Source organism: Schistocerca piceifrons, chromosome 4 (assembly GCF_021461385.2).
Source record: "Schistocerca piceifrons isolate TAMUIC-IGC-003096 chromosome 4, iqSchPice1.1, whole genome shotgun sequence".
Taxonomy (NCBI): domain Eukaryota; kingdom Metazoa; phylum Arthropoda; class Insecta; order Orthoptera; family Acrididae; genus Schistocerca; species Schistocerca piceifrons.
Genome location: NC_060141.1, coordinates 75,910,608 through 75,936,922, shown reverse-complemented (window position 1 = coordinate 75,936,922; position 26,315 = coordinate 75,910,608). Strand labels below are relative to the sequence as shown.

At 38.2% G+C, this 26,315-nt stretch overlaps 1 protein-coding gene across 1 annotated transcript in view; it reads left to right on the top strand.

The window, feature by feature from the left end:
* LOC124795609 (cilia- and flagella-associated protein 157-like) overlaps positions 1–26,315 on the top strand; it is a 133,443-nt gene that overhangs the window by 34,139 nt on the left and 72,989 nt on the right. Inside the window, exon 4 of the mRNA XM_047259680.1 lies at positions 7,720–7,873. Within this exon, the coding sequence (XP_047115636.1) occupies positions 7,720–7,873 (154 nt within the window). The remainder of the gene's footprint in view (positions 1–7,719; positions 7,874–26,315) is intronic.

Sequence of the window (26,315 nt, the reverse complement as noted above, 5' to 3'; positions counted from 1 at the left end):
GCAACATGAATTAAGCAAATAGATAAATGTCATAAATAACAAACAAGCCATAAAGAGTTTACAAAATGGTTGTGTCACTAGGAACTGGTAATTCTTGTGGTTCTGGCTATGGGTGTGTTTTAATAAGAGCAATAAGATCTTGTGCAGGCATGATAGAACTACACTGGTGGTTACACATTTTATGTCCATCTGAATAACAAGTTAAAGGAGGCATCATTTGGGAAGATGTCATCAGCATTGACCATATTGGATAGTTGTGTACTCACTACCTCATCTCAGATAGTCATTTAGATGAAAGGCAAATTTATATGGCATTGTTGGCTAGGAGACTAGAAGTTGTTCAGTTGCCAAACTGGATGGGTTTTCCTTCCTTGTGTACACTGAAACCTTTGCTTCATGAAGTGTGAGTATTGCGTCTTACGTGTATCTGTTCAGTCCATATGACTGTGATGAGAGCATGTCGAGTTTATTATCATGTTTGTGTTGTTGATGGTTGTGAAAAAGAGATGGAAAGGGGTGAAAACTGGTGTCAGTACAAAGCCTGCTCTGTGCAAATTGCTTTTGAGTGTATCACCATCCAACAGACAGATCCCAATGAACAGTATTGTGCCCTCATTTTTCATATTCAGAAACTGTGAAGATGTTTGAATTTTAACTAAGAGCATTGGTTCAAAGTCTGGTGATCAGGAACTACATGTGCACCACTGCACTAGTGTGCATTAGCAACTTTGACTTTGGAAGCAGGTAATCATTAAGATAATCACTAGTCATACTAGCTAATATCAAATTCAAGCCCTGATTATACCCACTTTTGCTACTGAGAGTCGAGTCAGAAATCCCACTAGAGCTGCAGTTCAGCAAATTTGGGATTTGAGTTCCATGCCATTTTTAACTCATGGTTTAGTGCCCTGGCTGCATGAAGTGGATTATGATGTACTGAAGAACCTAAATACTTTCTCAAAAGGACATATCCTTACTTTTTATAATGGAACTTACATCTGAAGGCTTACTTTTTATAATAGAACTCACACCTGAAGGGGACTACCCAAAATAAAGAAAGATAGGCTATCATCATCTTGCTCTGGAGGCAGAGAAATACTGCAGAAACACATACACTTATTAAAATGTGAGCCCCACCAGCTGATACAGGAGGCATTTGAACTAGGATCAATTGCTACTTAATTCCTTGACTTGAAGGAGCTACTAAGGCCCACCCAATGTAGATTCAGGAAATATTCCTTAACACTTGGCGTCTTGTTCCATGGAAGGCAGTGATGATCATGGTTAACTAAAAATGTGGGGCCCACAACTGTTGTCAGTTAGTTAAAAGGTGAACAACTTTGCTTCCGCCATTTTTTCCCCAACATTTGAGGCTTTAATGAAACAAATTGGTTACACATTTATCATTCAAAGTATTTTCCATCATTATCCACTACTTTCTCCCATCTTTTGGTCAGTGTATGAACCCCGCGTTGAAAAAATTGTTCATCTTTTGAAGCGATCCACGAATCGATCCAATTTGTGACTTCTTCATGAGATCGGAAGTGTGGGTCAGCCAGGTCATGCACCATTGATCTAAACAGGTGATAGTCACTGGGAGAAATATCTGGAGAATATGGCGGATGGGGTAGGACTTTCCATTTTAACGTTCCCAAACATGTTTTGACCTCTTTTGCAACGTGGGGTCGAGTGTTGTCATGCTGCAAAATCACTTTATCGTGCCTCTCGCTTTATTGTGGTCATTTGTCTTCTAATGCTCTGCTCAAATGCATTAATTGCATTCGATAACGAGCACCTGTGATTGTTTCTCTTGGTTTTAACACCTCATAGTACATGATGTCGAGACGGTCCCACCAAATGCAGAGCATGATCTTGGAGTCGTGAATACTTGGTTTGACCATCGACATGAAAGTATGGCCAGGATATCCACATGATTTTTTGCATTTAGGGTTATTGTAATGAACCCATTTTTTGTCCAGAGTCACAATTTGATGCAGAAATCCCTCCTGTTTTTGCCTCTGAAGCAACTGTTCACAAACACACAAACACTTTTCAACATCTCTTGGTTTCAGCTCACTCGGGACCCAAGTTCCTTCTTTCTGAATCATGCCCATAACCTTGAGGTGTTTGGAAATGGATTGCTGTGTCACTCCCACTAATCATGCCAATTCTTCTTGAGTTTGACGCGAGTCTTCACTCAGCAATGTCTCCAATTCTGCATGTTCAGAAACATTCTCTCTTCCACCACTAAGCCAGTCTATGCTGTTAAAATTACTGTTCTTGAATCATTGAAACCACTCATGACACTTTATTTCACTAATAGCATCCTTACTATATGTACTTGAGAGCATTTGATGAGACTCAGCCGGTGTTTTCTTCATACTGAAACAAAACAGTAACACCTCCCGCAAATGACGAGAATCAGGCTCGTAAACCGACGTTTTCAATCAAGAGCAACTTTTTGGTGTAGACACAAATAGACTACTGTTTGAATGAGATTATGTTGACTGAGGTCCAAGCTAAGTTGTCGCCACCTATTGGCAAACGGCGGTATCAAAGTCATGCATCTTGTAGTTATTTGTGGACAATTTTAAAATTTTCCATCCTCTTTCTGATATTACAGCTATTGTTCATCAAATACAAATGGTGCTAAGGTAGCTGGAGATTTGTGTAAAACCACAAGTTTTAGTACACTATATTAAATCTGGAGCTTTAAAGGCAGTAAATTGTCTTAAAGTGGCTCAGTAGCAGGACACTGGGTGCAGACAGGCCTTTTCTCATGTTATTTGATAAATTTTCTGTTTGATAGCTTCTGCACTACATTTGTGCAGTCAATGAAATGGGAAGCCTTCTATAACTAAGAATGTTAAGCAGCATCAACTGTAGTTTAGCTAAGCTGGCACCAGGCACTCCTGGAGCAAGCCATATACACTGAGTATGCATCAAAGTATGTGAGCTGTCAATTTCCATCCTGCAAAAATTATTTTTAGTCAGACATGTGTATAAGATACAGGCTTTCCTCTTTAATCTTGTTGCATAATGGTACAACTGGCTGCATTCCATCAGTCAGTTGGGCATCTATTCATCCTGAAGAAGGTGGATTCTATCATTCAGTCTTGGCTAGACATGTGATACAACATAATTAACACTAGGAGGACTGGTATTTGTGAACTACCTAGAAGGACCGCTACCAGTCATTTTGACCGGTGAAGTTTTTCTTCTTTCTTTTCAGTTTTACTTCTTAAGGTCGGTAGTGTGTCATGCTTATTGTACAAATGTTTTATGCTTAAAAATTTCTGTAGAAAGTATAATTAATTAAATGAAAAAGATCGAAGTTCAGAATACATTGTACATGCAAAATCAATTTAAACTAAACTTACAAATACAAATAAACATATAATTATACAGTAATAACATTTTTATCTGCATGACTTGTACTCAATAAAAGCCTCATGCAGGTCATAAACATATATTTGGTATGAAAAATAAAGAAAAATAGACACAAATTGCTGTAGCAATAATGAGAACATAACATTTTTTCTCTCAATGACATCTTTTCAATCAAAGCCACCATCTTTGTCAAAACACTTTGCACACATGTACTGAACTCTTCCAGCACATGGACCACATACAAATTTCTAGCATTCCACACACAGATTTTTAGTTTTGTTCGAACATCTGCAACATTCAATATGGAAGGTCTTCCGTACCAGTACCTTATATTTTTCAGTGATAGCAGTGAATGTTTGAACAGGGCTTTCCTTGATTTTACATACAGAGAAGAGAGTTCCTCTGCTAATTTGAAAAGAAACATTCCTTTGATAAATTTTTCTCCAGTTGTCTCTTGTGAAGCACCCAGACACTGATCTTAACAAGGTCTAGGACATTGAAAAACACATGCATAGGTCATCTGCAGCTGCCAAACTTGACATTGTACAAATGAGACATCTGGTCCAGAATATCACCCATTATGGAATTGTAGAAGCTCACACTTTCAGGGAATTTCTTCCATTTTTGCTTGTCATCTGCAACTGACTGGTACATTGTGCTCGATAGAAGAATATTTTTCTTGGTCTTCCTCTGATAGGAAGTAATTGCTGTATAGCCAGATTTGTATAAAATAGTGTCATACAAAGATCTGGCAGTAGTCTTCTGATGGAGGAACTTCTCTTTGGGGCTTCTTCATTGTACCCGCCATGGTTGTGTCCTCCTGCTTCAGCTGCTCTGCAAGATGTTTGGCTGTGAAGAAATTGTCACATGTTATATTTCTTCTTATCGAAGTGTAAGGTTATGTGGGCTGTGTAACAACATGCTCTGCACAGGTATGTTAGTGGGTCTTTCACTTTGTTTACCCAAGTAAGGAAATCCAGTTACCATATATTTACTACTGGTATCTGCTGCAAGCCAGAAATTCAAACCACATTTGTCTGGTTTATTGCTCACATGTTGTATATAGCAGCACTGAGCTTTGCATGGATAGAGCTGCTCATCTATGTTTATAAATGCACCTGGTTTATAGATCTGGATACAGTTAGCTACAAATAAATTCCAGACTGGAGTAACTGCTGCAAAGCCATTGGTCTTGAGTCTTTCGCCATGAGTGTACTTGTCATCAGATATTAAAAATTGCATGACTTCTGTGAACTTGTTTCTTCCCATAGCGCGAGGAAAAAATGCTGGCCCCCACACTTGAGACCACACAAGTTTCAGGGGGAAAATCTTTCCTCCATACACTCCACTTGCATGCATTGTAGCTATGGCAGCTTCTAATTGGGCACTATCAAGTACCCACTGTCATCCTGGAGAAATACTCGAGCTCTAATTTCTGTAAAGTTTTTTATGTTCAGCAGAATATTATTGTCTATCAACACTCACCATGAACTCGAGTAACTGCCTGCAATTATGTTTCTTAGCATTACACTTTGGCCCAGGAGTTTCTACCAACATGTTGTGACGCCCTAATCTTCCAGGTGCATGCGCTGGTGTATTTGAGTCCACTTTGTTCCATCAGCTGCAGCCTCTGTACTTCAAACTTCCAGATGCTGAGATAGATGTGATTTTTTGTTTTTGTTTTTTTTTCCTCGGCTGTGAGTAGGAATTTGTGGTGCCACTGGAATCGAATGTTTAAGCACTATGTTATTTGTATGTTGTTATACAGGTTCTGAGTACTCATCTTCCGACTCTGATAATTTGCCTTGTTCTATTTCAAGGGGCTGATGTTGTATGTATCTTTATAATCTTTGTCATCTTTATGTTTGCCTCCATAGCATTATTGCCTACCAAGCAAGGGGGCCTGGGTTTGATTCCCGGCAGGGGACTGGTTGCTGTGTGTCTTCCATCATCATTTTCATCGTCATTGACATGCAAGTCTCCGAAGTGGCATCAACTAAAATTGACATGCAAGTCACCAAAGTGGCATCAACTACAAAGACTTGCAATACGGCAGCTGAACCCCGAAGGGGATATTCCAGCCAATAAATGCCATATGATTATTTGATTTCATTTGTCATCTATATCATCCAACTCATCACATTCAAAAATACCTTCTCCTGTAGAAACTTCTCTGGTAAACTGAATGAAAACACTGGCATGCCATAATAATGAGAAAATGCGCTAAACTTCTGCTGAACACAACAGTGTACTGACAGAAAACAGCAACTAAAGTATGTCCACTCTACCACTAAATAAAGTAAAATATAAAGTGCTAGAGGGAACAAGATCACAACAATGAAGTAAAATGAGCTAAGCAGATGAAAAAATCCATTGTTACACCTCTATAGACATGAAATGTAGAAAGTATCTCAAAGGTCGGAATGACGGGCTGCGGTCCTTTAAGATAAAAATATTTACAATTCGTTCAGTTTTTGTAATAGTTGTTTGTCTTCTACAGAAAATATAAACCACCAAGGCACACTAAAAGTCATGAAAAATAAGGCCCATAAATAAAAACTAAGCTACTTATTAAATGTTCAACAATGCATACCATTCAGATTGACTGGTACGGTCCTTCTAGTGTTAACACTATTATTGCAGCTACGATTGTTTGGTAGCAAGACTAGGGTTTCTTTTAATTTTTTAAATTTATTTGTTTTCCCCAGGAGAGAGAGTTTCAGGTTTAGATATGCTGAGGTGGTCCCTTGTTATTGGTGAGTTTGAGAGTGCTGTGTGATTATGATAGAAATTATTGACTGGTTGTGCACGTCTAATTTTCCATTTGACGATGTGCGATTAAAAGTAATGAATTGACACAGTGTATTGAATGGGCTTTATCACTGGCTTGCAGTGCTGCCGTAACTGGGATTTATCGGGAATAAGAATAAACTTAAGTTTAAATTTTAATACTTCAGCGTGTACTACATTGTTGATGGTTTCCCAAACCAGCCTCTTTACATATACACTAGTTTTCAGTAGAGCACCCAGATACAGTAGCTCTCCATAGTAGGTTTCCAGTGTGGTGGGTGTGCCATCTCCCATAGACAACAAAGATACAAATAATCATTTGGGGCTGTACACATTAGGAATCTACCAGGGGCAAGCAGTAGCATCAGGTTTAATATGTTGCTGGGACTTGTGAGCAGTATAATCAGCAAGAAATCCAGAGTAATCATGCATTAATTTTGTAATCAGATAGATAAAAATCTACTCACCAAGTGGCGGTAGGAAAACACACATAAGAGAAGATTATGCTTACACAAGCTTTTGGAGCCAGTGGCTCCTTATTCTGGTAGAATGGTTTTCAGGGAAGGAAGTAGAGTGAAGGAAAAAGACTGGAGAGGTTTAGGAAAAGGGGTAGACTTTGGGAAAGTCACCCAGGACCGTGGGTCAGGGGAGAGTTATTGGATGGGCCCTTAAATCCAGTCTGGTCAGTCTCCCCTGACCCATGGTTCTGAGTGACTTTTCCAAAATCTACCCCTTTTCCTAAACCTCTCCAGTCCTTTTCCTTCACCCCTCTTCCTACCCCTCCAACCCAGTAGAAGGAGCCACTTACTCTGAAAGCTTGCATAAGTATAACCTTATTTTTTGTGTGTGTTTTCCTGCTGCCACTTTGTGAGTGTATTTTTATCTATCCAAGTACATTATATTGTCAGTAATTGATTATTTTCATTGTTATACATGTTAGATTTTGGGATAAATGTTTTGTTCATTTTTAAATAAGCACCACATTTTAGAGCAATTTATATGGAGATCTCCAAGTAATCACAGGCAGACAGAAACTTCACCATATCTTTATAATCTTCTTAGCAAATTAATTTACAGTCATCAACAAAGAACTTTATATGAATCTGAGGCACTGGTGTGATTGAAAATTGATCAATGGAAGAACTTTTGGCTGTTATCAGCATCCATATCAAAACATTCAGAAAATGTGCCCAGTGCATGAAATGGTCCAGAAAATACTTCCTCCTTACAATTAGTGGAAAAGAGGCAATGTTTATCAGAACAATTGTTTAAAATTTTGGCTGTTTGTGTAACAGTTAACGAAGTATGAGCTTTCTTTTATAGTTTTGAATTTCTTCATTAATAATTGTAAATGTATATGTGTTTTAATCACTCTCATCCCATATGTAAAACAGTACACCTGCTAAGGATCCAGTTATCAGGTTTCCTAAAAACAAAACATCTTAACATGGAGAGCGTGCTAAATCAGTTGATTTTCTGCCTTGTAATCCCTTCCAGTACTACGAAGAGATATTATAAAAAGTGTTTATTTTTCTTCAGATGGAAAGCTGAATTCATTGGAAGAATTTCGAATTCAACGAGATGAATTAATGAATAAGTTCAGCCTTCAAGAAAAAGAGATTGCTGAGCAGGAAAAAAGACACAAACAGACACTCTATGAAGTGGAAAGGCAATTCATCCTTGCAAAGGATAAGTATGTTATAAAAATGTTTTATATTTAGATGTAGTACTTCTGAACCAACTGCACATGATAAATCATTTATTATTGTGAGAGAGCTCATTATAAAACTCAAAACGTTAAAATATGACATTCAGAACTAACTTTAGAATAATTCTTAATTCCATCATACCAGTATTCACATTTAATTACCAGATCTACTAGCTGAGACAGTAAAAATTAAAGTATGTATATGAAATACAGAATACCGATACAAGTACTGTGTCAATGTCCTGGGTTATATCTCATATCACCCCTCAGAGTTGTCAGACTTTATGGCACAGTTCATGGTGATCTGTCTCTCACATGGAGAGGTCCTCAGCACTGCATTCAACTCTGAAACTATCTAGGGTGTGATGTAGTTTAAGATCCCATCTATCACTCACTGCAGACACTCGCCCTGGTGGGCCCTTGTTTGCAAGTAATTGATGACAAAAGAGTCGGAATTTTGTGTGATACTCAATAGTGTTACGAAAGTTGCATCATATAGTCTGGTTGTGTGGTGTAATGGATAAGATAACAGATTCACATGCAGGAGGTTGTGGGTTCTGAGGTGCAGGACTTTGGTTCGAGGTGGACTCTGGCATCAGGTATGTTAAATTGCGTTAAATAAGTATGTGCCACCTCCCCTAATGATAGGAGGACACAGGGGGTCATGCAGTACAGCAGCTAGCCCCAGACATGCTCAGTAAGTAGTTCCATAGAGCACATGCCAGCAAACTGCCCAAGGAGCAAACAACCGGCACAACTGCCATGCACGGAAAGCAAGACTGCTCCACAACAGAATGGCTACACTGGAGTGTTAACAGGTGAAGAACCATGTGCAAATGAAGAGCTAACCATAGCCGTAGCCACCACCGTAGCGACAGCACTGTTAGCCACGTGCAAAGAGGCCCAGCCTGTCTCTCTGGCCTTGGCCAGTGTGGGGGAGAAGTGAAAGCTCAGCTCCGACTTAGAGGGTGAGCAGCACTCAGTGGAGGGCAAACCAGCCCAGGCCCCCGCTCCCTCCTCTGCTGCCCAGTGGCTGAGGATCACAGAGGTTGGTGCCCCCATCCAGGAAACAGCTGTGACCAGCCAGCGGGCCAGACCCAGCTGCAACATACCGCAGACATTCAGCGAGATGTGCGAAATAAGATCAAGAAATCAGTAAACAAAATATCATGCATACTGAAAGAGTCTGATGATGAGAGAAAAGAGAATAATGTAGAACAGCAAAAGCTGGCAAAAACTAAAACCCAAGAAAATGTGAAATCGATGGATACAAGCGATGCAGAAGTGTCAGACGCAGCACCCACAAATACAAAAAGACCACAAACAACCCAAGGATGTGGTCCTACTGCTGGACTGACCACAGCAAACACCCGACCTATGCCCGTAAAGTGCCTAATGCCTACCACTGTAAATTCGCAGGAAAACAGTGCACATGATCCTGTGATGCAGTGTCAACCGAATGAACTTCTCAGTGAAATTAGAGGCTCTTTCAGACTTCTTACAGCACAGAACAACAGACATAATTCTTCTACAAGAGGTAGTAACAGTGCAAAGAGAAGAGGTACTGGACTATCACATTTACAGTAACATTGATGCTGAAACCCAACAAGGGACAGCAATCATGGTCGTCAGAGAAGAAATTGAAACAGGAGAGTCAAAACTAAAGATAAACAAGAATGGTTTGGTGGTAGAAATTGCAGGAACGCTATTCATAAACATATATGCACCATCGGGAATGAATAACAAGAATGCCAGAAGTCAGTTCCTCAGTGAATGCAATTCCGAACTCCTCCTGCACAACACCAACATTGTGCTAGGGAGATTTTAATTGTGTTGTAGCGCCAGATCAGATCCCAGAGCCAAATCTATGTGCAAAGCTGCAAGAGCTGATAAGGCATCTGAAGCTCATCGACACATGGTGTCTGTACAACAGGGACAACACAAGAGTTCACATTCCACTACAACAGGGGAAAAGCAGACTAGACAACGTGTATGTGACCAGAGAGTTGGCCACCTCTGTATCACAAGTAGAAGTCTGTCCAGTGATCTTCTCTGATCACTGTGCATATGATACCAAAATCCACCAGCCAAGAAGATAGATTACTGGTCAGAAAAGAAGACGGAAAATGAACACGATACTCTGAAATCACAAAGATAATAGGAGAATGTTCAGAAAGACGAGATTCATACAACCCCACTGTAGATGGTGGGTAGAACATGGCAAGCCAGCCATCAGAAGATTGCTGATTAGATACAGTGCGGGAAAAGCTTTCTGGAGAAAAATCATGGCAGAGTCCCATGCACTCAGTCTAAAAGATGCCCTAAATGCCCTTCAGACAACCCTCAGTAACTGACATATATGGGAGTATTGAAAGCACATCTCCTCAACATCAAATGACAATGAATGAAAGGTGTCATTGCTCACAGCCAGAAACACGGCATCATCGAAGATAAGCCTGCCACTGTGCAGCACTCACACAGAGAAAGACAATGTGCAAACAACAAGCTCATCATTAAACTCTGCAACCATTATGGAAACAAGCTGTCTACTAAACAAAAAATCCTACACCATGTAGAAAATCACTTTGGTGACCTCTTCGGAAGCAAAGAGACAGCCGACATCAAAATGGCAGACATCCTACTGGAAACACATCAGATCCTGAGCAGTGCAGACTGGGTGCTACTGACTGAAAGCATTACTGAGGATGAGGTGAGAGTCATCCTCAAAGGCAGCGCAAATGGCAGAGCACCAGATGCCTTTGGCATCCCCAAGGAATTCTAAAGCCAACTCTGGGACCTATTAGGTGGTTTCTTAAGTGAAATAGTAAATGAAATCTTAAATGGGGCAGAAATACCAGCCTCATTCTTCAATGGGACAGTAATTCTGCTCCCAAATAAACAGGCAGCGAAACAGATTGAGGAGTTCAGATGTATAAAGCTGTTGAATACAGATTACAAATTGCTACAAAATGCTCGCAGACAACATCAATACAGCATTAATAAAGGCCATTAGCCGTAGGCAAATGTGTGCTGTACATGGCAGGAGCATTTTCAATTCTGCCTGCACATACAGAGACAGCATTGTGCTTGCCGCAACCACCAGAGTGACGACAGCAATAATTTCTAATGATTTTCACAAGGCTCCCAACAGGATCAGCCACTGGTACCTACTTCAAATGCTGACAGTATTCTGATTTGGCTACAGATTTACTCAAATCACAAGAAATTTCCTAACGAATGCCACATCAACTACATCCATAAATGGGTGGACATTAAGAAGAATTAAATTAGGGAGGTCTGCAAGACAAGGCTGCCTACTGTCCATGGCCCTTTTCACGGCTGCACTTGGCCCACTCCTGTGGAAACTGGCAGCCACTTTAAATGGTTACCACATAGGACCACATATGGTCGCATGCTTAGCCTATGCCAATGCTGTGGGAATTTTCATCAACAATGAGGAGGATATTGACAAAATTGAGACAATCATGAAAACATTTCATATTGCATCAGGGATAAGGATGAATCCTAAGTAAACAGTGCTGCCCCCCATTGCTAATGTGAGTGTAACAATCAACAGGCAGTGATACTGAATAACAAACATCCATAAAATACTCAGGATAGAAATACGAAAATGTGTACTAAAGATGGCAGCATCTGGCAAAAAACCCTTCACACATGTGAACGGAAACCTATCACTGGGAAAAAGAGTGGAACTGATCAACACGACAGTTCTGTCAGATGCCTGGTATATGGCACAGATACTACGTGCACCAAGAGAAATTGCAAGAGTGATCCAAGGGGTAGTCTATGAGCTGTTGTGGATGCGGGAGATCTTCAAAGTATGATGTGCTCACTGAGGAAGGAGGAAGAGGGCTGGGATTAGTCAAAGTGAAAATGAAGTGTGCACCATTGTTGCTCCACAGAGCAATGCAAATGGAAATAAGAATGCAAACAGCATCATGGCCTGCCTAATAAACACCTATAGGCCATGTTGAGAGGATGTGCTGCAGACACCAGCCATATCCCCTTCAAGGTGTGTAACATCAGTCAACTGACACTCAACAAGAGCTTCGCGCTCCCCACTGTAGCTAACACACAACTAAGAATAGCAAAAAACATCTAAGTGCACTGAGAGGGCACACAAGCGAGACAAGAATCGAGACAAAATTACGAGACCTCAACTAGGTAGTAGTCTGGAAAAACATCATACAATGGGCAACACCAGAAAACTCCAAATCTATGTGGTACAAGGTTGTGCACACTATCATACCAACAAATGAGATGCTGGCCCTAATCTATATGAGAAAATCAACCAACAGTGAAATGTGCAACAAAAAGGGCACTACAGAACACTGTTTCCTTAGCAGGGCAAGCAGTAATATATGGGCGACATGCAAAAAAGTGGTAATCCACATAAACAGGAGTGATCCACGCAATATACAAGTTACAGCACTCACTGTCTCTGAAGCAAAACTGTTCCCCAGACAAAAGCACATGGCCACAGTGTGAATATTAGCTTTGACGGCCCACACAGTCATCACAAAAAAACCATTGGCGAGTGCAATTCCTTATGGACTTGTGGGAAGAACATGAGGGCAAAACAACATGCCGAATACAGCAAGACTTTCCACAACTTCCTGGAGATACCACTGACCCCCACCTTCAGGGATGCTTGCTGCAACGTCATTTGACTGCCGCCGTCACTGCCACTGTCGACCCCTACACCCAACATCCTCGTCACCGCCGTCAACCCCCTCCCACATCCCACAAGCATTATGAATTATGAGGTGTGTTTCAAAGTGCAATAAAATGATAGCAAAAAGTGTTTCCTTTTTTATGTTTCTCACATTCAAAATTCTTCTGGCAGTATCATCATAATCCTTTTTGTGTGTTTACTCTCATCTGTGTGCAAACACAACTTGTACCAAACAGTGATTATCATGCTATCATTACAACTGTGCACTGAAATCAATTAGTGTGCACCACTGAAATCAGTTAATGTTTACATATTTAAATGTGCCCTCTCTTTCACCGTAACTACCTACCTCTCTCTCTGCTCTGTCTCTCCTATTCTTGCTTCTCACTTTTATAAAATTTATTCTATATTTTGCTTTTCCCACTGCACCCCATTGTGTTATTTCTTACTCAGTTTGTCTAAATGTAACATGATTTGTTTTTCTCTCTCTCTCTCTCTCTTTTGTATAGATGAAATGTGCATATATGTAAAAGGTCGCTCTACTCAACATAATCATGAATAGCAGGAAAATCAAACATTAAAAGTTAAAATAAATTCTCCTTCTCAATGTACCTTTCCTTCTTCTTATGTGACCTAATATTATGTGTTCTTGCTTCCCCTTTTTTAGACATTTCATGTAAGTAGTTAAAATACCACACCATATTAAATTCAGAAACAGTCTGAACCATACAGTGTAACCAAGAATTATACTGCCTCTATGTGCTAGTAAACCTATAAGAACAATGCACAGAACATTAATTGCCATTACCATATGGCCATTACCATACGGCCTCAAATACAAAACATATACAACATAAAATACCACTGTAGTCAAACAAGGGATAAGTAACAAGAGATTCTACTGTTATTATTTTTCTTTTTTTTTATGTGTAGTTCAGCTCCTTATTGCATCCAAATGTTTTCTGATTTCCATTTGCTCTATATAAATAAATGATAAATGTAGCATTTCCATTTTCACAGAAAAGGCAATCTAATGTACTAAAATGCATAAGCAAACACTACTGAACTCAGTTCAAGGGACAGTCACAAACTAAAGAGTCTCATAAACCAAAGACCTGGACAATACCAAAATGATCAGTTGTCTTTGAAATGCGAAACAGGTGAAGTGATTTGTCAAAATCTGGTATGTTATTCTGTAAATAAAAGTTTATATACATTACACAAAAAAGGTTCAAATGTCAGGTGCCATAAGTTTCTTTTATCTTTCTTCAAATTATCTTCATAATTTCTTTCACTCAGTTTTTTTTATTTCTGTTCCTTTGTCACATAATTTTAATCACCATATGAACTTTTTCATTTGTTTCATTTTTCTTTATATCGTCCTTTTTACAATCAGAATTTTTTTTTAATGTGAGTTTAATTATATTTATCTATTATAATATTCAAAAAAGAAAGATGATGAAACTTACCAAACAAAAGCGCTGGCAGGTCGATAGACACACTAACAAACACAAACATACACACAAAATTCTAGCTTTCGCAACCAATGGTTGCCTCGTCAGGAAAGAGGGAAGGAAAAGGAAAGACAAAAGGATATGGGTTTTAAGGGAGAGGGTAAGGAGTCATTCCAATCCCGGGAGCGGAAAGACTTACCTTAGGGGGAAAAAAGGACAGGTATACACTCGCACACACACACATATCCATCCACACATACACAGACACACGCAGACATTTGTAAAATGTCTGCGTGTGTCTGTGTATGTGTGGATGGATATGTGTGTGTGTGCGAGTGTATACCTGTCCTTTTTTCCCCCTAAGGTAAGTCTTTCCGCTCCCGGGATTGGAATGACTCCTTACCCTCTCCCTTAAAACCCATATCCTTTTGTCTTTCCTTTTCCTTCCCTCTTTCCTGACGAGGCAACCATTGGTTGCGAAAGCTAGAATTTTGTGTGTATGTTTGTGTTTGTTAGTGTGTCTATCGACCTGCCAGCGCTTTTGTTTGGTAAGTTTCATCATCTTTCTTTTTAGATATATTTTTCCCACGTGGAATGTTTCCCTCTATTATATTATAATATTCAGTTATTTGAAAAGTCTGATATCAGTTAGGAAACAAAAGATGAAATAACCTATTACTATTTGTGCAATGGTGCAAAAAATGTATTTTTGTTACCAGGTGTACTTTTTTTTCCATGGTAATCTTCATGCAAATATTTAAAACATAACCTAAATACCTACTCCACTATGGACAAAATAATGCAGATGAAAATTTAAATGAAAGACAGGTTTATAATTTAAACAAGATTCAAGCAAAATGAGAAATAGATATAACGTGGATGAAAAAACAGAGTGACAAAACAAAAGAAATTAAATCAAAATTAATACATAAAATTAATTAAAAACATATGAACAAAGATTTCAAGCAGAGAAAGAATGACAGGAAGAAAAATGAGGGCAAATGAAGAAGTTGATATTATGATTAAAATTATGTGACAAAGGAATGGGATTAAAAAATTACATTTAAACTAATTAAATGAATAAAAATTATGATCAAAGTCATTTCAGTAAAAAAAAAAAAAAAAAAAAAAAAAGTACTGAACCTGAGGAAATTCGAACCCATAACCTCCTGCATCCAATGCTGTTATCCTATCTATTACACCATGCAACCGGACTATGTAATGCAGCTTTTTGAATGCCACTGAGTACCGCACAAAGTTCCAATTTTTTTTTTTTTTTTTTCCATCAGTTACTCGCAAACGAGGGCCCACCAGGGTGAATGGCTGCAGTGTGTGGTATCTGGAATCTTAACCTATATCACCATATAGATAGTTCCAAAAAGTCGATTGCATCACTGGGACATCTCTAATTCCAAAGAAATGACGATTTTTCACCAGAATGTGGGAGGACTTGGTAATAAAGTAAATGACATTACTGTTCTGTTAGAGGAGCCACAAGGAATAAAAGATACTGATGTATTATGTTTTAGTGAACATCATGTGAAGGATATTGAAAGGTTGCAACTAAGTGGTTACTGTCAGGCAACGCATTACTCTAGAACCATCATGGAAAAAGGTGGAGTGGTAATTTATGTAAAAAACAACATATCTTACAATGCATTAGATTTAAAGAGCCATTGTATAGAGCAACAAATTGAAGTATGTGGTGTTGAGATTACTGTAAATGACTTCACGGCTGTAGTGTTAGCACTGTATAGATCTCCCTCAGGGAATTTGAATGTATTTCTTAAGCACTTAGATTCTTTATTATCCATTCTGTACTCAAAGTCCAAGAACTTGATAATTACTGGTGACTTTAATGTTGATTTCCTAAATGAGAGCAATAGTAAAGCTGATTTAGTACATTTAATGGAGTCTTATAATCTGATGGCAATAGTAGATTTCCCAACTAGGATTACTGTTAACAGTAAAAGTCTGATAGATAATATATTTATAGATAAGTCTACATGGAATGAGATCACTGTAAATCCAATCACTGGCCTTTCTGATCATGGTGGTCAATTGCTTAGGCTCAATTACATCAGTGTGTGCAACAGTTCCGAGCATTCTTGGAAATCTTTTAGAATAATAAATGAACAGGGCCTTAAAAAATTCAATGATAGCCTAAAAGAGATAGACTGGAGCCGAGTTTATAGGGAAACAGATGTAAACAAAAAGTACAATTCATTTTTAAATGAATTCATGTCTGTATTTGAGTCCATCTTTCCCAAAAAAGTAGTTAGAAATAGTCATATAGGCAATGCCAAGAAGTCTTGGATCACTACAGGGATAATAACATCTTGTAGAACAAAGAGGATGTTATACAGTTCTCTCAGGACTTGTAATGATCCAAAGAAACGACAACACTACAAACTTTACTGTAGCATTCTCAAGAAGGTTATAAATAAATCTAAAAGTATGTGCATAAAATCAGAAATTGAAAGCTCAGAAAATAAAATTAAAACTATATGGAATGTAATAAAGAGGGAAACTGGCAGGACAACAGGGAACATGTCTCAGGTAGAGATTAATACAGGGGACAGTATCATAAAGAAACCTGAGTTGGTTGCAGAAATATTTAATAACCACTTTTTGAGAGCAGCAGAGAAGACAGGCTGTAATGGTTCTATGGAAGAATCATTGTCCCTCTTACAGAAAGCTATTAGCAACAGAATCCCACAGTTATCCTTACCTCCAGTTACTGTAAGCGAAGTCATAAGAGTAATTAGATCATTAAAAAATAAAAATTCTGCTGGTGTGGACAATATTTCTAGTAAAATACTGAAACACTGTTATAAATTTGTTAGTCCCGTCTTATGCAACATATTCAATGCATCCCTACAAGATGGGATTGTCCCTGACAGACTTAAGTTGGCTGTAGTGATTCCTCTCTTTAAAAAAGGGGATAAAAGCATTGTTACAAACTATCGCCCAATATCCCTATTAACTACCTTCTCAAAAATTCTAGAAAAACTCATGCACAGGAGGATTGTAGACCATCTCAACATCCACAGTATCTTAAGCAAAAATCAGTTTGGGTTTCGTGCCGGTCTTTGTACTGAACAGGCAATATTCTCTTTCAGCAACCAAGTTTTGGAAGCCATTAACAAAAAAATGTCTCCAGTGGGTATTTTTTGTGATCTTACGAAAGCCTTTGACTGTGTAAACCACCAGATTCTTTGGAAAAAGGCAGAATACTATGGTTTAGGTGGTACTGTTGGCTTGTGGCTACAATCCTATCTACAGGATCGGAAGCAGACTGTAATGCTAAATGGCTCTTCTGGAGAACCTGCCTCGTCTGAATGGGGCACGATAACGTGTGGTGTGCCTCAAGGCTCCGTTTTGGGCCCACTGCTTTTCCTCATCTTTATTAATGATCTTCCTCTTTGTTCTGAGACAAACAGCAAATTTACCCTGTTTGCCGATGATACCACAATTCTAATTGACGATTTGATTGATCATGATCTTGAAAAAACTACAAATACTGTTTTTAATGACATCTTAAATTGGTTCTCCTCAAATGGTCTCTCGCTCAATGCAGATAAAACTCATTATATGAGGTTCCATACATCACAAAGTAATCCCGATGAAATTAACATAAAATGTAGAGATCAACCAATACAGAAAGTTGAAGACACAAAATTCCTGGGTGCTTACATAGACAGTAAATGTAATTGGTCGGTTCACATTCTTCATCTATGTAAAAAACTTAGCTCGGCAACATTTGCATTACGGGTAATTTCTTCAGTGGCTGAAGTTGACACTATTAAGGTTGCCTACTTTGGCTACTTCCACTCATTGATGTCATATGCTATCATATTCTGGGGGAACCAACCACTTGCAAAAAAAGTTTTCACCATCCAAAAAAAAGCAATCAGAATAATGTGTGGGGTCCATCAAAGACACTCTTGCAGGCACTTGTTTCGGAAGATAGGTATCCTAACAACTGCCTCACAGTATATTTTTTCCTTGCTGACCTTTGTGTGCAAAAATTATTCCAGCTACCAAGACAACAGTAAATTCCATGGTTATAATACCAGAAACAAAAACAATCTACATTTAGAAATGAAACGTCTCACTCTGGTACAAAAAGGAGTTTACTACTCCAGCATTAAGCTGTTCAATGCTCTACCACTACATATCAAATGTGTTCATACAGAACTGCCAAAATTTAAACAAGTTCTCAAAGATTACCTGACAGAGAAATCTTATTATACTGTGGATGAATACCTGAAAGAAAATGTATACCATCACTAAACTTATTGTGTCTAGAAGTAGTTCAATTGATTTTATTGTGCATTTGGGCATTAGCGCACTTTTTGTAACAACAGATTGGCTGTACATGTATTTACTCTTGTAGGTCTAATATCTGATTTAACTTTGTGCTCTTATCTTTAACCTTTATTTGAAACTCCTTTTTCTGTCAAATGGTAGTTATGTTATCTAGCTGACATTGTATCTGTTACTTTATTTATAGTATGTCTTACTTAAACTATGTACAATTTTCCATTGAATTGCCCTTGTATTTATTGTAAGTTTAAATTGAAACCTGTACAATTTGACACGTTCCATATCCTTGTGATTGACTCACTAACTGGATCTACGGAACAAGAAATAAATAAATAAATAAATAAATAAATAAAATCTCTTTGTCAGATGGAGATGTTGAGGTTAGTGGACTCCTTTGTGCTATTAAAAATGAGTAGGCAGTATGTCTGCAATGGGTTTCATTTTATCCATTCTCTTTATCATCATGAAAACAACAACACAAATGTGAGGAAAACAGACCACAACCACCCATTGAAGTTAGCTTCAATAAACAGTCACCCTGAAGCCATTCAATTTGCATCAACTTGGAAGGTTTGTATCCTACTCTCTGTATCCTACTCTCTGCCTCACAACTTTTGTTTCTTTAAAAAAATAAAGAAAAAAGATAATCTCTACCTAAAAATTCTATTTTGTTTGAACTAAACAAGAAAAATAGCCATAGTTAAAACTAAGGGCTACTCAAGCTTTTATGTTATTCATTGGTAGAAGCGCCTACCAACATAGATAGCTATAATTAAGATGACAAAGTTGCAACTGATTCTCAGTCAACAGTGATGTACCTACAGCATAATGTTTTTATCATGAAAAGAAATAAACCTGTGATATAAAACAGTAGCATTATGAACAAACTGTATTTTCAGGTAAAAACATCTTTGATTATGCAATTAAAATTACCATCTTGAAACATTAGTAGTTCTTGGGTGATGGTACACATCAGTCTGTCATCACAACTAAAATTTTGTATTCACATTCATTGTCTCTTCCAACTTATATCCAAGGTATTGTCTGCCATCTGATACCAAACTTTAGACAATGTAACAGATCAGTCAGTTACCCACAGTTTTGCGTTCACATTCCTTGGCTTCACTCTCTCACAACCAAATTATCTTTCAACCTAACCTAAAGTGAAAGCAACAATATCTTATACTGTAGTTGAGATAGAGAGCACATGACATCATTATATTAAAACCGATATATTAATCATCTGACTGTTGGATACTGACTGCAGGCCATGTATTCCAACAGGTACATGCCACGGGACCCAAACTATTGCACAGTCCCTTGGAAGATACTCGTAAAAATGATCCAAATAACTAACAATCTTCAAATGTCAAGGGCCAGTAAATATATCTGTGTCTACAGATGCAGTTGACGAGCTACATACTGCTTGAGTCAATGAAATCAGCTACGAGTGTGGACCGGCATATATCGCTGAGACAGGGCAACTGATTAGCACACAGATAACTGAACATCAGAGATACATTCATCTAAGACAATGCACCACAGATGATATTTCCAATACAGATAAACTAACATACTGGCAAAACAGCCTCTTACCTTGAGGAGGAAGATTAGAGAGGTATTAGAAGTAGCCAAGCAGCTCATGGACATGAATAAAGAAAATGGGTATAGACTTTCAGCATCATGGCTCCCAGCAGTAACAGCACTACAGGGCAACCAACATCTCTCACAAAGTAATACACACACATGTGCAGGAGACCACAGTGGCAGTAGGTATGCAGAGTACTGGCACACCTCAGCCGGCATTAGGCATTAAGTAAACAGTGCTACATCGTAACTGCTGCCCGTTTCTTCACCAATGTAAAGAAATAGCACAAGCATCAGTCAAGGATTTCTATTTCCACCAATAATAAGAAATCAACCAAATGGCAATAAAGGATGTCTAACACCCCTCCTCCTCATTCTCAATACAACAGCAGCTTATGAAAACAGTTTCTTCCACTAGTATAAAAGAAATAAAGTTTTTCTTGTTCAGCAGTAAGCAAAACACCATTTGCAATAGTGGGCAAAACATCAGAGAATTTTATGTGTTGACAATGTGGTCACATACCGTGAAGTATTTTATTGGGTGTGTGTCTGTTCATTTACATATAAAATTGACATACAGAGTCTGCATCCTTATAGCCTGAAGGTAGTTTTTATGTTTTGATGGAAAGTGTAGTCCCTAATCTGCAGTGTCTTTGACAGTTTGTCAATTACATATTCTATTTTTGTGTACTGTAAACTATAATGAGTATTTATGTATCTGTGTCTCATAAATTCTTATAAAATAATGTATTCTTTTATATTTCTTCTAAACATGTTTTTATTGTAAAACCTGACATGTCTCGTAGACGTCAAATTGAATGAGTTGAAAATTATATCTAACGGGATGAATAAACAACATTTCACATACATTATTTGACTGAAAGTATCAAGCACCTCTATGCAATGCCGAATTGACCAGTAGATGTTATGAGAGCCTGGCCCACCAGTATAAATAGTGGTATGGAGTATTGTGGTGTCAGCGCAGTAGCAATGGGTCAGTCAGGAGAGACCAGTGACTTCAAACAAAGACTACTCATTGGATGTAACATATCCAACAGGGACATTTCAACCCTTTTAAAGTGGCCCAAGTCAACTGTTAGTGATGTGATTGTGAAGTGGAAATGTGGAAGAACAACCGCACCTTAACCAAGATCAGTACTAACAGATGTGGACTGTCCAGCATAGCAAAGTGTTAGTGTAAAAAGTGGCATAAAATCAGTGAAAGAAATCACTTGTGAGTACCAAAATGCTACCAGTAGGCCATTTATCACAATAACTGTGCATAGGGAGTTGAAAAGAATGGGTGGAGTGGTTGAGCAGTTCCTTATAAGCCACACATTTCTGTAGTCAATCTCAAGAGACGCTTAAGGGGGCATGAAAAGTGATCACTGAACAGTGGATGACTCATAATGAGTTATTTTGAGTACTGAATCATGTTATGTCCTGTGACAATCCAATGGAAGGGTTTGGGTTCGATGAATGCATGGAGACTGTAACCTGCCACTAGCATACTGCCAAAAGTGAATCGTAGAGGTAGTGTTAGTTACAGTATGGGGGCGTTCTTCATAGGTATGGTGTAGTCCCCTCATTGTGCTTAAGGAAACACTAAATGCAGAAGGATATGAACACATTTTACAACATTACATACTGCATGCAAGAGGAACAGTCCAGAGACGATGATCGTTTTTATCAGCATGACAGCATCTATGAGGCAATCGTGTTATAACACTATACTGCATCGCGTATTATATCAACATACAATGTGTATTACAAAATATGGTATTACGATGCAGTAAATGTTACCCTCTAGGAGGATTTAAGTAAAATTGACCGTGAGTTACCTAATGGGTTTGGCTTATTGAACCTGAAATCAGTGCTACAGAAGAAATCAGAAAGCTAAAGATTGAAATTTGGCAAATGTTTTAAGTAACCAAGTTTACTTAAATGAAATAAAAAATGGTCACCAGCCTAATTAGGCATAGTAATGTGAGACATTACTTTTATATAACATGTATAGAGCTATGATAAAGGAAAGCTAACATTACTTCTTTTTCAAAGTAGTGCAATGAACTCTACCATAATCAGACAAGTGGTACAGTAACGCTAACAGTTAGAACTAGTAGGTATACGCAAGTTCTCACAGGAACAGTTAACAGCTTTATCTCGTCTCAACAGTAATACTTTGTCATATATAAATTATCTCATCGTCAAATGTTGTGAAAGACACTACCAAACCAAAAATGAACATGGACATCGTCCTGTTTCAATAGTTACTTTTCACATAGTACAAATATAAATGAACATCACTTGCAATAGGATTTTTATACTCATTAAGAGGTAATAATTTTTCTATTTTTAAGAATAAGAGCAGTTATGATAACTTTATCTTCAACAAGCAAAATTGTTGGTGGGGGCTCTCAAACTGACTTTCCAATTTTCACCACACAAAGTACACAAAACTCAAAATTTACTTCAACTGCAATTAATATATCAGGGTGTCTACAACCCGGGACAACCGGGAGATCCGGGAATAACCCAGGAATTTTTTCATCGGGAGAAAAGCGGGAAAAACCCAGGAATTTTTTAGACTTCCGGGAAATTTTTGTTGATTAAGTTTTCAGTTAATTTTTTGTAATTTTGACTGGTAAGAACCGATACTCTAACTAAAGGATATTACTGTATCCTGCTACTGCAGAATAATACTGCAGCGTTAAAACATGAACGAGAGAAAAAAATGAAAATAAAACTTAAATTGCAAAGGAAATGCGCCATATAAAATAACAAAGTGCTCGTACAAGTGTCTGTCAGCAGCAGAATGTGTCAAAGGCTTTTTAGTAGCTTTTCCCACTTCTGGCTACAGAAATGTAGCTGTTGGTTGTGGAAGTAGCAGTAGCAGCAACCAGCCACATGGTACCCAGAAAAATTTTACTGGCACACCAAAGCTGTCAGATTCACGCATGTGCAGCAGGCCCAGATCTAGTGGGGGCTGAGGGCAAACCGGGGTATCTGAACCGGGTGGGAATTATAAGCTGATTTTTGAATGCATGCATATTGTACGTGATACCTCTGCCAGGGGAATCGTCGTCACATCTAGAAACAAACTTTCCTGCAGACAAAACAGGACGGGGCTTTATGAGCTGAGCGGAATAAAACCAAACTGGAGAATGCCAACTGCTGCTTGTTTATGTGGTTGATTCGGTTTGCGAATATTAAGTGTTGTTATAATTACTAGTGAAATCCATAGATTCAGACTACCAGAGTGGAAATAAACGAATAACAGGAATAACAGGTAAGAAATATTACATATTATCTTCTCGGTATATCCAAGAAAGTGAAATTTTGACAGAAAATTTTTGGTCAGATCGCTACACTAGACAGGGCCAGTTGCAGTCCCTGGCTAGCAGCTGTTTAAGTTCCATTCTGGAAGTAGCGCGGGAAACGCATTTTACAAACTCGTAATAATGACTAACCGAAGACTCATAATAACAACTAACCAGAGAATAATCTCTGGATAACTAAACCGGTGATTGTGGAAGGGGTAGTAAAGTTAACTGGAGAATGAGTTTTGACAGTGGTAGGAATAGTTACAGAATTAATGATGATAAGACTGTTTGTTAGAAGGAGAAGAAATGGGGAAATCACACAAATTATGGAAGAATATGACGATTCCAAATTTATACAAAAATTTCGTTCTATTTTTTGGTCTCGTGCATGAGAAACTGGAGCGCATCAATGAAATGTGTAACTATTTCCTAACGTAAAGCTTTTTGCTTGTAGTAGGCCAAATAGGTATTTCGTATTGGTACTTCGTGAATTATTTTGTCGTATTATAAAAATGATCATTATTGCCGAAACAGTGTCGCTTATTTGGTGTATGTTACAATTGCTGCAATATTAGAAAGGCCTATTTTGTTTTATTCAGCACACAGTGACAAAATAGACATAATCAGACTGAGAAACCACACCAGTCTTGAGTACGAATTGTATTAACAGCTTTTTCAGTATATTTCCATTTTTCACGTAGCAAAATGTTTGATGAACTTTGATGAGGTAATAGTTCTTTCGCAGAAAGGAAAGAATGACATGTAAAGCTTTAGCAAGAGTAGAGAGAAAAATCGCTAGGACCTAAGGATTGAAGAAATGTGTACTGTCTTGCCTGTCTTATGTATTTACTGGTTTTGGGTATCCTATATTTAATTTTATGTTACACAGAAGAGCAAGTCGTTAGCTAATAGGCAATAAAGAGTCCTGATTTTCTGAAGAGTACTTGTTCTCCTGGTTACAATGCCCAGTATTAATTATGAGGGGTTGGGTAGAATGTCAAACCGGCCGACTGGGAGCAGGATAGGCACTACAGGACATACTAATTTCCACTGTCCTGAAATAGTTTGATGACATCCATTACGCTTGAGTTCCACAGAGCGAAATACAGTGATGTGTGCTATAAGAATGTTGTTTGAAGAGGCGTGGCACTGCAGTGCACACTTAAGACCAAATAACGTGTCTTACATTTCCTCGAAGATATATATGTTTTATGTATCAGACTCTTCAGAAAGGTGTGCGTTATAGTGGTGGCGGGGGGGGGGGGGGGGGAGGGGGGGGGGTTAGTCTCCACATGACCTGTGTTTACATTTCGTGATTTTTCTGTTTCCTCTTTATTTACTGCTCTCACATCAAATGAAAACAAGACGGATTTCTGTGATGGGAGCTATCAAGTGAATTAAAATATATTCACATAATTATGGAAGGCTAAAATATGTTACTAGTTTCAGATTTTATTTTATTTCCACCTTTCTGACAGTCAAGCATTAATCGCCTTGCAGAACAATAAAGTTATTTTTGTCGGTTTGCTAGAGAAATTTGGCTTTTATTAGGGTTTCCTGCTGAGGCAGTGAATTTATTTGAAACGAAGTGTTTAATTCCACACTATTGGCTAGTTTCAACTGTTCGTTGCATTTCAAGTGCACGTTTTCATCTTCTAGCATGTATGGCATTATGCCATCACAAAGAACAGAACATGAGATAATACAGTACTGGTACTCGAAGAAAATTTACGTCCCGAAAACCACACTGAAAAGTTTCATATCAGGTCAAGGCCTACATCATTGGGCATCTGGACATAAGAATGTGCACTGTAAGGCAAACTATGCATTTTAGTATGGTTCACGAAATTCCGACACTCTGGAGTATCCTCTGATGTCTTGTTTCTTTTATGACAAGATGTAAGATCTTTTAATGTTTTACAAGTACGAACATACGGGCTTCCTACATCACTATAGCTGCGCAAGTGCGGTGACGCCTCTTATCTGGTGCTGTCAGGCAACTGCTGAAATGAATCTATTTCTAACAAGTCCCGGCAAAATATTGCGAATTGTTGTTCGAAAAGCGTTATTTTCAAAATAAATTTCCTTTCACACAAGACGAACTATGTGCGAAAATGTACAATGTATTTCCTAAATCTCTTTTAAAAACCAACTCTTTGATGATGAGCCATTTAGAAGAATTTCTAGCCTAGAAGATCAGAGATTTATGTCAGTATTAAAAATTTTACTGGCATGTTTGTGTGATATATCTTAAAGTGTAACATGCGCTTAACAAATCAACATTACAAGTGAAAGCTAGGCTTCTCTTGTAGCTTATTAATCTTCAAGACAAATATTATATGCGAAAGTTTTGCTTTTCTTGTAGCAACACTATGTATATTAATTTAAACCATTAAATTTTCCTGTTGGTGGAATTCAAATTTATACTTTCGTAATATGAAAATATGCAGCGTACATGTTGCTGCACATCAGAGATCTTTCCAAAACGTGTTTTTCGCCCTGAGTTTCATTTTCTAAAGTGCCGGTAAATTCTACACTGCTGCATAAAACCATATCCATTCAAATGCGGCTTTTCGCGGATGATGCTGTAGTATACAGAGAAGTTGCAGCATTAGAAACTTGTAGCGAAATGCAGGAAGATCTGCAGCGGATAGGCACTTGGTGCAGGGAGTGGCAACTGACCCTTAACATAGACAAATGTAATGTATTGCGAATACATAGAAAGAAGGATCCTTTATTGTATGATTATATGATAGCGGAACAAACACTGGTAGCAGTTACTTCTGTAAAATATCTGGGAGTATGCGTGCGGAACGATTTGAAGTGGAATGACCATATAAAATTAATTGTTGGTAAGGCGGGTACCAGGTTGAGATTCATTGGGAGAGTGCTTAGAAAATGTAGTCCATCAACAAAGGAGGTGGCTTACAAAACACTCGTTCGACCCATACTTGAGTATTGCTCATCAGTGTGGGATCCGTACCAGATCGGTCTGACGGAGGAGATAGAGAAGATCCAAAGAAGAGCGGCGCGTTTCG